The sequence below is a fragment of the Calidris pugnax genome, unplaced genomic scaffold (genome assembly GCF_001431845.1).
Source record: "Calidris pugnax isolate Ruff unplaced genomic scaffold, ASM143184v1 scaffold70, whole genome shotgun sequence".
Classification (NCBI taxonomy): Eukaryota; Metazoa; Chordata; class Aves; order Charadriiformes; family Scolopacidae; genus Calidris; species Calidris pugnax.
In genome coordinates, this window is record NW_015090862.1 from 5,494,207 (window position 1) to 5,511,953 (window position 17,747).

The 17,747-nt window shown below is 38.1% G+C and overlaps 1 protein-coding gene across 1 annotated transcript in view; it reads right to left on the reverse strand.

Moving 5' to 3' along the window:
* Window positions 1-17,505, reverse strand: part of AQP9 (aquaporin 9) — a 30,512-nt gene extending 13,007 nt beyond the window's left edge. The window contains exons 1-3 of the mRNA XM_014944729.1: window positions 17,183-17,505; window positions 4,266-4,392; window positions 558-695 (exon numbers count right to left, since the gene is read on the reverse strand). Coding sequence (XP_014800215.1) covers window positions 558-695; window positions 4,266-4,392; window positions 17,183-17,284 — 367 coding nt within the window. The 5' untranslated portion in view covers window positions 17,285-17,505. The remainder of the gene's footprint in view (window positions 1-557; window positions 696-4,265; window positions 4,393-17,182) is intronic.
* Between the last annotated feature and the right edge of the window lie 242 nt (window positions 17,506-17,747).

A 17,747-nucleotide genomic window follows, 5' to 3' on the forward strand; every position in this document is an offset into this window, starting at 1 on the left:
CCCCATTCTTTGTTTTTTTCCCTTCTAATATGTGCCCCTTTATCACTCTACCTGGAGTTCATTGCCTTGGAGAGCTACCTCTCTAGGGTGGTCTGAAGTTTAGTCAGGAGGGACTTGATCTCATATCCTGTAACCTCAATGAACAATGTTGGTGATAGTTGCCTACAGGCACTTGGATCGGGTCTTTAATGTTTCTAATTTGCTTGGAAGATGAATAGCCCTATATCCTGGCTATTAAGTAATTTAAAATCCTTACTGAGAAATACATGATCTCAGAGTATCTGATTTCCCATGAATAATTTTTCTAAATTTCAGAACGTTTCCTGGAGTATTAGTGTTTCAGAAAGGTTGTAGGATAACTAGAATGTTTGAACCTTTTATTTTTCCTTCATACTCTTTATGTTGCTTCCTTTCTTCTATATGGCTTTAGCTTCAGTCCTGTCATTAGCACTGTGTGAACGGAGTCCTCTGCTTACTTGGCATTCGTTGAAAAATTGAGGCCTTAGAGACTGCCTGACCTCTAGTTTGTCCTGTGAGCATGTCTAAGGTGTACTCACCGTAATAAATCCCAAAGACAGCCGCTGCTCCAACAAATGCTCCCAGGAGTTGTGCTAATATGTAAATTGGCAATTTGGTCCATTTTAATCTTCCAGTCACGCACATGGCTAATGAAACGGCTGGATTTATGTGACCACCTGAAAAATAAATCACAAAATAAGTCATATGGATAACTCAGATACATGAAGAAAGGTGAAGGATTTGTAAAAATACGGGCGCATTTGAGCATGAGACTAGTACATGCTTTTCTAGATGTTATTTAGCAATTACATGCTGACTGCAATTAAACAAGTTGGATGAAATTAGAAGAGGATGTGAAAAAAAAGCCAGCATCCACTAAGATCCAGCTTCCTTCTTGGTGTTTGCAGACTGTGATTTTATCAGACTGCTGTCCTGCAGTATATAGTCTATAGATAACTTTCTAGGAAAAAGCCTAAACCTGTCCTGTTGGTTGTGATGAGAGGGTCCATCGTTCTGCACATATTCTCTTTCCTCAAGGGGTTTAACTTTTTATATTTCAGGGAGGACTGGGGCAGCAGAACATTCATTCAGTTTAGCAAGCATGTATTAAGATTAAGGACTGTTACTGGCTTGATCATATATCTTGAGGCAGATGTGGAGTACGCTGGAATTAAGTCATGTTTATGTCACAGTCTTCAACCTGGGGTTACTTAGGAACTTGGTTTTCCGGAACATAAAATACAATAATGTTAGGGCTGTCCAGCTTCAAGCTGACTGCGGGTGAGCTGTGCCCAGATGGGATCTGGGGACAGCAGTGCGTAGTTCATGACACGTTTTCATCAAGTTCTTGCACCTTCCAGAAAGGTCTGTAATAAGGAAACAAAGTAGCTGTGCTGAAACAGATAGTTCTATTTCCTATGGAATTTCCTTCCTTTGTATTTCAGAGTAGCTACATCTAAAGTCACACATGGAAAAAGATTTTAGCAATGTTGAAATTCTTTGTGACAATTTTACTTTCTAAAATGTATTTATTATTATGTCACATACTAGTCACTTCCCTCAACATCTTTTATCAACATGGAAAAGTGTTGAATGTTTTTGGAAAACTTCATTTTTTTACAAATATGTAGTTGATACTTAAGAAATACAAATTGCCAAATAAATAAACTGATGAAACATACTCCACAGTAAAAGTACAGTAAAACCCAAGTTTTGCAAGGATGTAATAAACATCTATTGCTTACCTTTTAGGTAAAGTCTCGTTTCAGCCTGTATAGTTATCAGAAAAAATGGCCTTTGTCTTAGTAAAATAACTAAAAGATCATGACCTTTGTCTGTCAAAGTCTAGTCATGGAGAAAGGGCCTCTATGTACAGTTTCTGTGTTTGCTTGCACTTCAGGTCAGTGAGTCATTATCTTATGAAATCCGGGCACCTTTGATACATAATGAACTGACAAACACAGATAACAAGCTGGATAAAACCTTCTTTGTATCATTTCCAAAACTCTGACCTAGTAGCACAGGTCTTGAATTAATTTTGAATTCTTCAGCACAGAGCAAATAGATGGATGGCACCTTATTTAACAGCCCTTCATGTGAATTTTGATAAATTGTTGTCTTGTCTTTTGTTCTTTACTCTGATTAGAATGAATAATCTTCCTTTCTTTCAACACGTGATATTGTTCCCCACCTGTATATCATACAGAGGGATTATGATGGCCAGGACAAGTCATAATAATATTAAAGATGTCTGATTAACATTAAATCTGGAAAGAAAAAGTCTAGTTGAAGGCTCTCCTGCTGACATAGGGGAGTTAAAAGATTCTTGGTTTCTGTGCCACTGGTAGTTTCCTAGTTTAAAAAAAAAAAAAAAAGGCCTGCTTTGGAAAGTGTGTTCCCCATTCTTTTGTAGTTGCAGTGATGATAGTCATGAATTTTTTTGAAATGCTAAGTTGGAAAAAATGGTGGGAAATTACCTAGACATTGAGGAAAAATAGATGGAGGAAAAGCAAAAAAGGGAATTTTCCTAGGTAAAGGAGTTCAAATTCACCACATGTGCTGACTATATATTTTACGTTACCTTGAATTTAGAACTTCATAAAGAATGGATGCAAAATATTTTAGCAGTACTTAAACATGAGACTTCATGGCCGAAGTGCCACAGAATTTGCTAACAAATTCTATACAGGAACTGATATTCTGAACTGTCCACTAGTAATCAGATGTTAGATAGTCATAGCCTGCTGAAATATCTGTTCCTATTCTTTCACAGAGAAAATGCACTGCATGCAGAATCCTTTGTCATGGGAAAAACACAGGAAGCACAATACTGCAACATCTGCAACTGTTCTGCCCTGCTGGGATTGAACTCTAATTGTCTACATCATGAATATAGAGATGAATGTCCCTTACAGATAGAAATGCAGGACAGGTTAGTGTCTTTACAGGTTGGTTTTTTTTCCCTGATATTGCATTAGACAAGTTTACCTGCCTACGTATAAACCAAGAGCTGTAGTTTAAAGTTGATCAGATAATGGGAATGTACTACTGAATTAACTTTGTGTGGTATTAAGGAACCGTTCTGCTCTGTTTCAATGACAGTAACAAGACTGCCTGTTTTGCAGTACCTTGAGCACTTTCTAATGTGAAGTCAGAAACATCCTTATGCATGGTGTCTCTGTAAAAGAATTTGTAAAAGGGAAGAGAAATGGCCCCAGTAACTTCTGTTATAGCAACTATTTATAGTAGCCTTGTTATACCTGAAGATATCTGCCCAAATCACTTTACCCTTTTCATGAATGGTAAGAAATTCCTCTGTGAGAACTGGAGTACGAAGACACCACTGGCTTTAAGAGTGCAATAAAAACTCCATGTGTAACATGGAGTATTGTGTATTATAATACACAAGTGTGTGTATTATTACAACTCATCATTTCCTATTTTAAAGGGAGAATTTAAATGTTAAAAGCAGTTATGTTAATGTTCCTGATATTAATTTAGCCAAACTGAATGGTAGAAATAGGAGACAAAGCACCATCCAATGTGGCATACATAGACACTGATTAATTAGCCCAGCTACGGAGAAAAGAGAGATTCCTGACCAATATATAGTGAGGAAATGTTATAGCAGAAACAAAGGGGCAATTACAGTAACAGTGTGTAACAGAATGTATCTCTAGTACTGCATCTTTTTGCTGTTTCTGCTTTCTGTGATCTTTCGCAAATAAGCAAAGGGACGAAGCAGACTTACCTGTGATGGGACAAGGAGAAATAAATTGTACTTTGTAAGATAAACCCTGCTTATTATACCCGTTAGTATGTCATTCTGCCTTCTACCAAACTGGCAACCATTGTAGCTGGTGACTGCTGGATTCTGTAAGCTTTTCATGGCTGTTTCCTTAATGCCATGCCTGTGCTGTCCAGGATCATCTCTATTGACAGAATTTTCCAAAGCCAGAGCAAGCAGATTTCTGGTTTGCACAGATCACTTTCCATAAAGGCCAGAGGTCTGCTGAAGTTTGTATATGTTCAGAGTTTGGTAGAAGAATTTGTAAAACACAAGGAATAGAAGGAAACCAGAAAAACACGGAATTTTGCTACTGAAACACTGATGCTGAGTCTGGTATAAGGGTGCTTGTTATTGCTAGATACATAATTGCTTATATAGTGAAATGGAAGTAATTTAAAAAGATAGCCTTAAGCCTTTGGCAATAAATGCTATATAAGACCCAAAAAAAGTCACTTACCAGAAACGCCCCCAGACACATACACTGCTATGGTGACTGCCATTGCAAATCCAACTGATACTGTCATGGGCCCACCATGGGTTCCTCGGCTAAGGACAGCCTGTCCCACACACCCACATCCAAGTGCCTGTATTTTAAAAGAGAAACGTAAAACCATGAGCATGTCTGTCAATGTTAGTGGTTAGTTTGCAGCTCCTGCTGCTGTCCAGGTATAGCTGAAAATGTTATTAAATATTGAAGCAATGCTAGAACTTTAGATTAGTGGCATGTGTACCATTGTTGCCTTTGCTGCAATGAACATTTGTTCTTTATTTTCCCCTGCCCTGTGATCAGGAAGAATGTTTGCTGATAAGGACCTATCTCTGAGGCCCAGATGAGGGGATACAGATCAGAATTTGGAGCCTAAACAAGATCTCACAGGGTCTACAACAAATCCCTGCATCTGAAAGTGAAGAGAGAATTAGTTCTGTATGGTAAGTTTTCAGTTCCAGATTGTTGTTATAAGCAATGAAAAAATGACTATAGAAGTTGTGAAAGATAGTTCAAAGAGCTTTTAATGTTTAATGCTGAACTCTGAAATGAGACAACTTTGTGGAGGTGAAAGTGTCTGTTATTATTATGCTGCCTTGATATCATATAATGCTCTATCAAAATACAAAAGTTTAGACCTTAATATAGCTTATTTAAAATGGATACAATAAATGAGGGAGAAAGTTGGAATGGGTAGAATGATTCTGAGCCATGCAAGAAGAATCAAGGCTCCAGGCAACAGAAGTGAAAATCTGGGAGTTATTATGGACCAAGACAAAAAAAAAAAAAAAAAAAAAAAAAAAAAAAAAACCACACAACAACACCAGCTCCCACCACCTAAACACACAACAACAACCTCCAAACCAAAAAACCATCACCCACCCACACAGCACCCCACTGAAAATCTGGGAGTTATTATGGACCAAGAAAAAAAAAAAAAAAAAAAAAAGAGAACTTTGGGAAAATCCTGGTGAAATGAGGCAAATAATGTTTGTGGCTTCATAGTTCAGGCAGATTTAAAAATAAGTGGTCACTTATACTCCTGAAGTGTTAATTCTCCCTCTGCCACGCTCATCTAGGTTTCTGAAAAACTAAGTGCAGGGTATGTTCTAGGGAAAAGGAAAGGAGCACTGGCTGTGTAGCACAACTGCTTATGGTTGAAGCATATGTTTAGATCCTATTTAAGTTGGTAGGAAAGATTTTCAGAGGTATAAAAGGCCTTTAGTTTAAGATAGACTAGCTGACCCATTTCTGCCAGAAATCAATTTGTGTTTTTGAAAATCTCCTTTTAAAATATATGCCTAAGTGCTTTGCTGAATAAGGGTACAACACTCTATGGAAGACAGCAAATAATATCTATAGTATGAAATATTTTGCTTCTCTGCAAGTGTAAGTGATCTGAATACCATTTCTGGGATGTGACTAGATTTATCCTGAGCACCTTAATTACTTTGATGTTAAATTGGATATTATATATATTTTTTCATATTCCTCCTTTGGTGGTACATGGGAATCTGATATTTTGTCTTCCTATAAAATCATTCCATCTCAGCCAATGCAGTTGCTTTGGTTAATCTCCTTGCTTCGCTTTAGTGTTCGGCCTCTACTGTGTCACCAATGACTCTATTGCAAATACTCTTCCTAACTATGCATATTTGAATACATAAAAGTTAATTTATAAATGCTTATTTTCAGTTGCAAGGCAGTCGCATTCAGAAATTGCAATGTAATGGGAAAATCTCCCCTGCCTTAGAAATAGACTGTACCAGAAAGATCTGGTGTTTGAGGTTTAACAAGCAAGTCCTGCTAGAATAGATGCAGTTGAAACAGGCAAAATTATACTTTTGCTTCCATTATTTCCCCAAGGGTTTTAACTAATACCAAAATGTGACAGAAACTCTCAATAAAATTACGTTCTTAACCAGCTTTGTGATGCAGACGGAGTTTCGGTTATAAAAGTGCCCCAAGCCTGTGTCATATAACCAGGTGCAGTTCTTGCCTTGAGGTTATAATCATGCAAGCAAACAAAACACTGTCTGGTGCCAAAGTGTTCCAGCTGCCAGGTTAGGTAAGGGTAGGGTGGTGTTAGATAGCAGTAGTTTATTGGACTGTATAATTGAAAGTTACAAGACACAGTCCAAGCTGCGGTCAACTGCTGTGCAATGGATGACATAGGCTTACGTTAGGCATTCTCTCCTTGCTATGTGTCATGTACCTAGCAATTGAAATGGTAAGCATAAATGCATCTACAGATATAAAACCAAAACAAAATACATTTTAGTTGTTTGCAGCTGAAATCACATTTTTTGTAAAAAAACTTCATATGAGACAATTCTACTCATCATGTATTTATATATTTAATTAATATGGTAAGAATGGGTATGCTGGCATTAATCAAGTCTAAGATTAGGGCACAAGTCTAGAGGAGATGGAATTAGCCTACTCTAGCCTTCATTTTCCAGACTTCTCAAAGGGAGTGTTCCAGAAGTTGCATCAAGCAAGCTTTAGTGAAAGATAAGGCTCAGATGTGGAGCAAGTGCAGTGGGCTGGTCTGGGGCCCTCTGTACGCTGGGGTGCAGTCTGCATTCAAGCAACTAATTAGATCTACAAGTATGCACTTGCTTTCTGAAATGGCATAGACAAAGTTTTGCAGATTTGAAGGAAAGGACATTCTTTTGAAATATATTACCCCTTTCTGTAAGGACAATGAAAAAAGAGAACAGAAGTTGAGGACAGGGATATAGAAAAGAATGAGGGACAGTAACCACATCTGTGTATATTAACTACAAATTCACAAGAAGCGGGAAGGAAATAACAGAGGGAGGCTGTGGGCTCCCTTCCCTGATTACCAGAACTGAGAAGAATCATACAGAAACAGCTGAGTAGTCCTCTTGCATAATAGCTTCTGCTCTGCATGTTGTAGTGAAATATGCAACCCCAGACACTTCATTTTTGTGCTAACCAGCCTCAGAAAAGTGAATCTACAAACAAAAAAAGGATACGAGCCAGCTTGAACACAGCTGCGCTGGCGTCTTGCTCGGCAGATGTTGGTAAATGGCTGCCTGCTCATGTACAATGAATGAACACTGCTGTGGGCACAGTCAGTGTGTGCCTGTTCTGGGATGGGGAAACTGGGAACTGAACCTGCAAATCTGAACCATGTCACAGTAATATTTTCTCTATCTGCTGTCATTTTAGGAAAGAGATAAAAAAAAATTCTCATACCTACTGTAGCTAGGTTAACATAATTGGAAACTATCACCTAATCATGTAATTGCATGAACAGCAATTTAATACCCTGTGAATCTCTGTTTGGCTGAGTTAAGACCAACTAGATCATCAAGTTGTAACTAAATATTCCAAGTTTCTAGGCCAAGCTCAGCCATCAGCTGCACCCACACAAACTCATTGATTGAAGCACATGGAGTTGATGGGAGTTTAATTTGTAGTAGAATCTAGACAGATCTCTTTATCTTATCTTATCTTGTCTTATGTTACCAGTCTTTCATCTTAGCAGTTGTCTATAGCCTGATTGGCTTAAATTTATTGGAGTAGTTTCAGTACTGACTTTTTGTTCACAAGGTAATTTGATTACTGTCATAAATAACATGTTTGGGTGTGGAATAGCTGTCTGCACTTTCTCTGCCAAAAACCTTGCTTCATAACCATTAGACCCTTCTCTTTGTCTTGGGCAAGAAGGCTAATGTTGGGAAAGGAAAACAACTGGCCTTCAGTGAGCATAATGTCCTTTTACTCCCTGGAAGATTGCAGAACTTCATCCCACTCATCAGAGAGACTAAAGATCATTTTGCCTCCATCTGTGCTATTTTCAGGATTTTTTGCAAAAGCTTGTAATAAGCATTTTTCAATGTAAATAGGATTTATTGCAAGATCTGAATTCAGAATTTTAGGGAACCTATTTTTCTACATGGCCTGTAAAGCTTTAGACATCTTAAAGCTGAATGCTTATATAAAAAAGGGCCCTACTTATCGAACAGATGTAGTGGCAGTGTGCATTCATAGCCATACGCTCTTACTGTAACATTAAAGAAGCAGCAGTTCTCTAGCTTTTTAGTAGTGTGGAGACAACAATGTGTGTTTCTTTATACCTTGTACAGTACCAGGTGCCAAGCTGTGCTGAGTTACATATGTATGGTGGGCTACCATAGATGTCCCTGCATGCAAAGTATGGCCTCAGTGGCTGCACAACTGATGCTCCTCTACATGAATGCAGGAATTCAGTGTGCTACAAGGAATTTAGAGTTAGCAGTTACAAAAAAGTCATATGTACACTTTCAATCAGGGAATGCTAGAAAAATACTTCAGAATTACTACTGCAGTCAATTCTCAGGACAGAACTGTGCTTGCAGCCACAGCTAATTATGAAGAATTTCCAAGGATCCCTCCACCAATTTAAACTTTTCTTTAAGGATGCCTTTGTTCAGGGAAGGCAGCAGCCCTGCCCCTTTCCCACGCCACACTCCCACCTATGTTCTCCTACTGTTCCCCAGACAGGCATTTCCTGTGGCCCGTGACTTGTCTGCTCCCCTTTTTCGGACTGGAGGGACCTGCAGTGCTAGGGGGATTCTGCTGCCCGTGCCTGCCTGTGTCCCTGTGCAGTACAGGGATGGTGACGGGTTCTCTGGGGCAATGCAGTGTGGTAGGCTCCAGCTGCGCTTGTGGTGAGCGTCCTGCTGTCCTAAAGTACTCAATCTGGCTCTGAGGAAGCAGAGGAATATTGCTGTGACACTCTGGGACACGAGAGCAAGCCCCAGTACTTCACTTCTTAGGGAAACCTCCGTGACTTCTCCAAGAAGCCAGCCTTAGTGCCACATGTTTAGGCCCTTTTAAAGGGGGACATGCGTGGGAAGAATCAGAGAGTACTTCAGGGGCTGGGAGATGTGGTTGCATTTGCCCTTCACTGCAGGTAGGGATCTCTTTCACCAGAATTGCCCACAAAAGCGTTAGAGGGTTGTTTGTGGTTGACAGTAGCCTTATACAGTGTCCCCAGCCCCCCATTAATATTTCCATATACAATTAGTTTGGGTGTTGGTTATAAAATTAGTAAATAATTTTTTCAGATAGGAGGCTGATTACTAAATTCATAGCGTCGTTCTAAAGGTCTTTAATTTGGAGTGTATTTTAGAACTCACTTTCATTTCCAACCTCTTTATTTACAAAGCAAGTTGCTTAAGAATTTATCTATTGCATTTCATAATAAGGTGTTTTATAATGGACTAGAAACTCTTTCAGTATAGAGCCATGTTTTAGCTACATTTGTGTGTGTAGGGCTTTAATACAGACAGGGCTCCTAAGCATTCTGTCCATAGGGACGGTAATACTAACAGCAACAATAAGAGAGACACACTAGAGCTATTAAAATTCAGGGCATTAGCTCTGCAAGAATTCAAGTTGCAGGAAACTCCTATTCTTCCAGGAAAGAGTAATCTTCATCTAATTTCATGTTTAATATTTGCTGTCTTTTGTTAGATCAGATAGTAATTAAAACTTTTAAGGTAAGATAAAAATACAGCTTACCAGTCAAGTAATTTTTAAATACTTTAAAAGCACATGGCCCTTATTTTATCATAAATTAAATATTTTGATGGGGGTGGGGAGGATTTCTGTACATTATGATTTAATCAAACTTGGAGTAATAAAAAATCGCTATATCCGTTCTCTTGGTGATCTCCTGGGACACAACCAATATCCTCTTGGGTTCAAATGGATTTCCCTTTATTTTTCTCAGCCCTGCTATCTAATAAAATAAGGGTTTGAAAAAAACCCTTATCATTTAGTTAATTAAATAGTATAGACATAAGCCTTAAAACTATTGCCATTTTGAAACCATTTTTTTAATGACAGAAAGCATTAATACTTGGAGACATGAATGCAAATTTAATAAGGCTTTGGATGAATTGTGTATGTAAAGCTTTTAAAACATATAAAGATCTGACTCAAATTGCTCTGTGGGAAAAAATACAGTGAAAATATTGAGGGACAGACTATGCTTTGTTATATAAACTGATGCTTTTAAATTTTTATTATTGCTTTTGCACATGCAATAGGAGGCAAATAAAAGCTTGAAATCACCTAGAGAGAATGCAAAGGTCTGCATTCTCTCATATTTTATTATGATTAATATTGCACTCTTCATCCTGAAATGCTAAAATGCTTTTCTTTCCTGCATTATATAAGTCAACTGGTTTGAGTCAGTTTCTTCAGTGAAGATTATTTTTATTTTCTTACTAAGTTTTAGAAATTCAGGAGAGGAAGGAAATGAAATATTTCATATTCAGATAAAAAATTTTCAGCAGTGAAACATGGCCCTTTGCAAAGGGGCTGGGAAGGAAAGGTTACACAAGGGAATTAAATCTTAACTAGTAGCTCCTTGAGGAGGAGAAGAAGGGCCTATTCAGGTGCTGCTTCCCTCCCAGGTTACTCATTTATTCTCGAGCTGAGATGTACTTCTCTGCTTTGCTTCCTACACTAACTGAAATGACTAAAATCTCTCTAAACTCATTATGTGTGTTTAGTCTCTGTGATGGTGCTCGGGGCATCGTACTGTTCAGAGAGAGTGCAGGAACAGGCACTGCAGTTTCTGAGAAAGGAAGTTTTCTGTCCTCTTTCAGGATATAAGGGTACACATATCTTTTCTTTTACTCTTTCCTTTAGGTGCAGGAATAGAGTGGCTGGATCTTTGCTGTGCCCTCATGGTCGAAGGTGCACAGTTATAAGTAACCAAAGCCTCAGTATGTTCTCTTCCTAATCTGTTTTCTGTTGAAAAAAAATAAAACTGAATGTTTTAATAGTAAAGAAACCTTCGAGGAATGGATTGGAGGAACTGTGTCGAGTTTGCTTTCAGATGAAACCGTGGATTAGAGAGCTCACTAGAATGCGCTTTGAGCCAGAATGGTTTATTGAAGTGTTGAGAATGTAGAGATGTAAACTGACTGTATGGCACGAACTGCATTTATTATCTTTTATTCTGTTCTTAAACTGTTTATGACAGTTTTTAAAAGTTATTACTTTTATTACCTTTTTTTTAATTTGGTGAAACTTTTGAAAAAAGTACCTGGAAATCTATGTCTGTAAAACATAAATTCAAGTTTTGCACCCACAGCTGAATGTTGGAAGGATGCAAGTCTCCTAAGAGTGCCTACACTTCAGTCCTATAGATGCAAACTTTCTAGAAAAAAAAGCTCTTGGAAAATTAAGTGCAACTTACTGAAACCTCTTGGTTAAATTATGAAAGCCGAGTTATGTGTTGGGCTGATGTTAGAGATGAATATAATTCTCTTTTAAAACTTTCAAGCAACACAGAACATCTGAGTCACCTGAAAGTTTAAAATGTCATATACTGGAAAACTTAAGTTTGTATTGAAAGCAAAAGATTTCCTGTGACTTTTCAGAATTATTTGCTGTAATAAACATTTCAGGGTAAAAGAACAATTAGGTAACCTTCCTTTCAGTTCTTTCACACTGTTAACTATTCAGCTGACTTAAAGAATGACTTCAGGGAAAGAGAAGTGTTATCTAGAAAAACAAAAGTTAATTTCGATAATAGCAAAATTATAGAAATAATAAGTGTGTAAGAACACTTCTTTAATCTCAGCACAACTAAGGGTCTTTGTAACCATTTTGGCTTCTGTTTGCAATGCTGATTTAATACAGTTGGAAGAAAGAGGAAGAGTTTGCACATTTTCAGCAGAATCATTAGCAAAACTGCATGCAGTCAAAATATATGCAACTGGTACATCAGCAGAAACAGAAAGGAACCTGAGTTGGTGATGACAGGGAAAGGAAGCATCTTATTTCCACAAAATGAGCGAATTTGGCCTGTAAGTGCAGGATTCGATTCTATGACATTGCATTCATGATGGACTTCTATTAATTACTGGTTGTACTATAGTATTGCTGCTACAGGCCCTGATGTACGGATCTCTGTGACATGAGAGCTGCTTTTCAGAGCACAAACATTGCTAAGACCCATGGTATTTGTAGCATTATATAATATTTTTAAAGCTGTTGAGTAACATATCAAAACACAAATACGTTTTACTAACCTTTTTTATCTAGCTTTGAGAAACTTAAGTTCAATGTCTAAAAGCTAATTATGCAAAATTAGGTACTCTGGGAAATTCATTATTGATGACAAACAAGGTAGCTGTTAGAAGCTATTGCTATTTAATTTTCAACCTTAAGAAAACTCGTTGTAAGCAATTTCATCTTATACAAAGGAAGAGTCTACCTTTCACAAAATTTAGACCACAGAATTTATCTTTGTTTAAAACTTCTAAGTAGTAATTTTGCTAAACACTTATCTAAGATGTTAGACACTTATCTAAGGAGTAAATGATCAAAAGCTACGTGTGCTTTCATGTAATAACTTCATGTATTGTATTCTAATGCATGTTTTGAATAAGGGATATATATATATATATATATAACTATTCAGTATTGTAATTAACTGGCCCAGAAAAAAAAAAGATATGGAATAGTTGTTTAGACTTTTATCTTCTGGACTGAGCAAATCCATATGTCATACTTGAAGATTTTTCAGCCAAGACTAAATTCTGCAGCAAAGCAGAAGTGATAACTTACATGATGAAGTGGTCAGAATAGGAAAACAAGTCAAAGATTTTGATGTGCAAAACATCATTAGCGTTCCTTTTGATTAGTTGGACTATTTGCAGCATGGGGTCTCATAAACTCAACTCATGCTCGTGCACTGCATGCTCTACACAAACACTTCAGTGGGTATTTTGCAAGGTGCTCCCCACCTCCAGTTGGAGTCTGAGCTTTGGGATAGGAATATATATACTACCCACTTGTCTTTATATGCTAAATGGAAGCCTGTGCTCTGTTTCAGCAAGGAAGCATACTCTGCTCTGAACTCAGGAGATACTGGCTCCTGTGCAGCAACTTTCTGGGAAACTATGTTTAGTGAGATGCTCTCAAGAGTGAAATTGAAACACAAACTATGTTAGGTGAGCAGTAGCTGGTAAAAGAAGCCACATGGCCCATTTGGCTTCTCTTTTTGGAACTGTTCCAATTCAGATATGCTTAATGGTGTAAGGCAGAGTAAATCCCATTTTGTTTGAGAGCAGCGCAGCCAAGTTCCAAAGGGGAAATATGGAGAGAAGCATGATTAAAAGCAGAGGTGCAGTTGGAGAGGTGAGCTCCAGACGGATTCACTGAAAAGTCATACAAACCATTTATTTGATGCATCATGGCTTTACTCTTTTGTCCTGGCACCCAAATGTTTTGCTCCAGAATAACACACAGGAGCTCCAAGGGGAGATGTACTGAACTAGGAAACATGTTGGAGAACAAAAACCTTTCCTGTCTCCAAGGGAGGCCTCGGGGCAGTCCCAGCTACAAAAGGCTGAGGCCATGTCAGAAACTGGGAAATGTGTGTGAGCACTGGCCTCTCAGACACCATGGTACAAACGGGCAGGTGTTCTCCCACCTCAGGAACCCATTGCATGGGTGTAGGCTGGAGGGACCAGTCCTACAAGTTGTTTCCAAACACACTGTGTGAAACTTGCATCACTCAGTATGTTTCCTGGAAAACAGTTGTATCCTTTTCAAATGTTCGTTGAAAACTTTATGGGTAGATTGTGGGTTTTGTGCATATTTATTCTAAATTACAAATGATACAATTGAACTTTGCAGGTTCGGGGTTTACCACATGACAGCACCAAGGTAAATTCAAGAAACAGGCAGGAGTTTACAAATAATCTGCAAATCTAAATACCCAGCATCATGTGTGCTCCTCATTGCCTGTACTGCAAATGTAACTTAGTTATGTTGAAACTGCATCACTCCATTTGTTTTATTGAAATCACAAAAGAGGTGAAGTGCAATGTTTTCTCAGGTTGGTGGAACCTTATAAATTGAATATGATATGGTTCAAGGCAGTAACCAAAAGCTCAGTGTAACCAAACCCACATGCAATTTGCATTTGGTTGTGGACTCTGCATTTTGGTGTTTCTGCCCCAATTCTTGTTCTAGAGTGCAATTAGAGAAGCTGTGTTAATGCTTCAGATACTGAAAGAAATACTTGTTCCCCCAGCAGAATAGGTCTAAGAATAAAATAGTCCAGTGACCAGCAGGATTACCCAGACAGGAAGTAACAGCAGCTGCTCTGTATTCCATTGGATCCACACATACAGCAGGGCACTTCCAGGCTCCTGGGGATTAGTGTTTCTCACTGAACCCTCAGAGGTTGGAATGGGGTGCGTTCTAAGCAGAGAGAGAGGCTCACACAGGCTATGGCTGTATTATCAAGTCATGTAGTGCAAGCATCTGGTTCATAGAACCTGGCTGTGGACATCTCTGGAGGGTTTACTTAGGAGTATCTCCAGTCTGATCCACTAGACTGAGCATCCACCAATGGTCAGCACATTTGCTGTGATTCTGGAGCTCACCTTCCACTTTAGTTTCACCTGAAAAGAATTCAGTTTACATGCTCTGAGACCATGCTGCAAGGTAAACCACAGCATGTTAAGTAAGGATGACAAAGAGATGTTATGCAAACTGTATACCCAGCGACTTTCTCAAGGCTTGTTGTCTCAGATCTGTTCGACATTGCAGGCAGAGCCCTTCTTACACCCAGGTGAAGGCTTGGGTTTTGCCTGAGGAGTGATTTCATTTTCTAGATGTCATGAAATTAATCTTGCAGTTTGTACAATTTCCAGTTTGGAAAATAATGTTGCAAGGCTTGAGAGTTACCAAGGATGGTAGTTTAAGCTCTTAATAATACGTGGTCTGTGATGACGTTCTCCAGAAAAGTAGAAATAGGTGATTCAGGGGTACAGGATTTCACCTGGCAAAGGTTGGTGCTAGGTTGGCTGCAGATTTAGGCACAGCTAATTAGCATTAACTTCCAGACAGAGCCTGTGGGTAATGGTTGGTCCCTGCCTTGCTCCCTGTCGCAGGCGCTCCCCACAGGCTGCAAAACCCATCCCAGTGACATGAAATGGCTTTCAGCAAAGATCTGAATCAACTGTGCTGTAGGCTGTGAACTCTCATCTCACTTCGTAACAGGATTAAGACATAGTAATAGGAGGGTGGAAGAAAGCTATTGCTTCTTTTGAATACAGAGTGTCTGTTTTTCAAAGATTTCTGCCCTCTGACTCACTAGGGCGCCCCTTTAATTAGCTCCAATTGAAGTTAAGGGTTTAATATTTATCTGTTCTTAAAGAGAAACTACCTACTAGCTGACAGACCCTAAAAGCAATAGCAATAAATAACAGCAGAAAGGTCAGTTTCTTCACAATAAACTTGCGCAGTTGAAACATAAATTGAGGTAGCCGAGCACTGAGAAAGCTTCAGTTTAATCCATTTGGGGCGCTTCTCTGCTTAAGTCAAGGTTGAAACAAGAAATGGAAAGACAGAATTGAGAAACTCAGATTTCAACAACAATTTTGTTGCTTCATTTTCTACTATATTCATATGGTGAGTATAGTAGAAAATGGGGTCTGGGTTTGCATTTCCTTCTACTCTTGTGCAGCAGGACATTAAATAATAGCATTTGCGGTCTAATCTGCACTTTAATACGTTTTCTCTGCTTGCTTAATTGTATTAATGGAAAGAGGAGGATGATCTTGTGGCGAGGACAGAGTACTGGAAGTCAGGTGACCTGGGTTATATTCAGAGTTCTGCCACAGGCTTCCTGTGCAGTCTGCTGTAATCAGGTTTGCTAATATATAAAATGAAGATAATGACATTTCCCCTCCTTACCAGGGTGTTGTGACACTTAATTCATTAATGTTTGTAAAGTGCTTTGTGTTCCTTGCTTCTAAATGTGCTCCTTACTGTAATAATGTCTTATGGATAGTATTAAATTTGAGAATAATGTTACTTTAGTGCCTGTGCACTTCAGCTGGCTGAAGTGTAGTAAAGACCATTATTTTCATGTATTTTATGAGCTACTGGAATTTTTTAGATTACTTACTTGAAATTTAGCTAATATAGTTACAGTTATAAAGCATACTATGTCAGTACTATGCCTACTTCTTATTTTTTTCTGTCCTTTTACTATGATGAAATATTCAGCAATAAGCAAGACTGTCTTGTTCGAACTGAAAGGAGAAAGAAAGAGTTTGGCATAAATACTCCAGCTGCTTGACTTTCAGCTCTGCTACTGAGCCTGCTCTCTCCCCTGGTAAATCACCAGAGGGCTGTGTCCCAGTACAAAACACACAGAAAAATTAAGAAAGAAATTAAGTTAAAAAAATCTAGGGATATGAAAATGGGGAGTTTTGGTATTTGTGTAAATTGTAGCAGTACTACAGGACCAAGCAACTGTATAACTTATGCAGTACAGTTAAAAACAAATCAAAAAACAGTTAACTTACAAAATCTCAGAAAGTTCAGCAATTCAACTGCCAATAAACTCACTACAAATCACTCAGCTTAATTTCTGTATTGCGCAGGAAAATAACTCAGCTAAAATTTTCTTATTGTGCAATAGAGTATGTTTGCTAAAGCAAATGGAAGTTATGAATAGAAGTGAAAGTAGAATAAACTGCTGAGTTTTTTAAAACAAAAACAAGAGTATTATTAACATTCATCGTGCATATCTGGATTTCTCAGAATGTGGTACTTCACTGAAATTCTGCTCCTGCATGAAATCAAATACTTATCAGGCAATTGTAATACATAAAGCTACCTGTTTTTAATAGCCAGTGATAATTACATCAGGTGAAGAAAGGAATTACAAACTTACCATAAATAGAAGCAATTCATTCAAGGCTGTACAATGTTTGTTAGGCAGTAACCACGCTGCTGGTACAGTACAAGAAAAATCATACGCGTCCCCTTACAAGCACTGTCCAACATTAGATTAGTAGGAAGAAAGGAAAGCAGCTGACACTTACTATCAATATAAAAGTTCCCAGGAATTCTGAGAGGGCTTCTTTAACCAAGCTGTTCTTCAAGGCAAATTTCTCCTTCAAACTCCTTTTGCTTTTCCGGCTCATTTTGGCTTCCTCTATTGCTCTGGTGCCCTAGTTACAAATACACACAAAATTTGTTCTGGATTCGTCCCTGCTTCAGCTGAACTTTGACACTTTTACTTATACATTGAAATATGAGATTTCATCTTGCACAGCCAGTGAAATCATCTGACTGCAGGCATTGACAGAACCAACTCAACATGCCCTAACAATTCATCATGAGTTTTCAGTCCTGTGCTTTCTCTGACTACACTTCTATTTATACTGGTTAGATAACACCAGTAAGTTCAAAATCAGAACTCTTTTTTTTTTTTTCTTGCAGAATAGATTAATCATTACCTTTCCTGCTATGTTACTTCTTCTCTTTTTTTTTTTCTAGTAAAAGTGAATAAAATATTGTTCCTGACACCCTGAACAAAACAAAAAAAAAAGGCAAAAAGAGAAACTACAAAGTAAGGAAACAAATATGGTTGAAAATTTCTCTCTG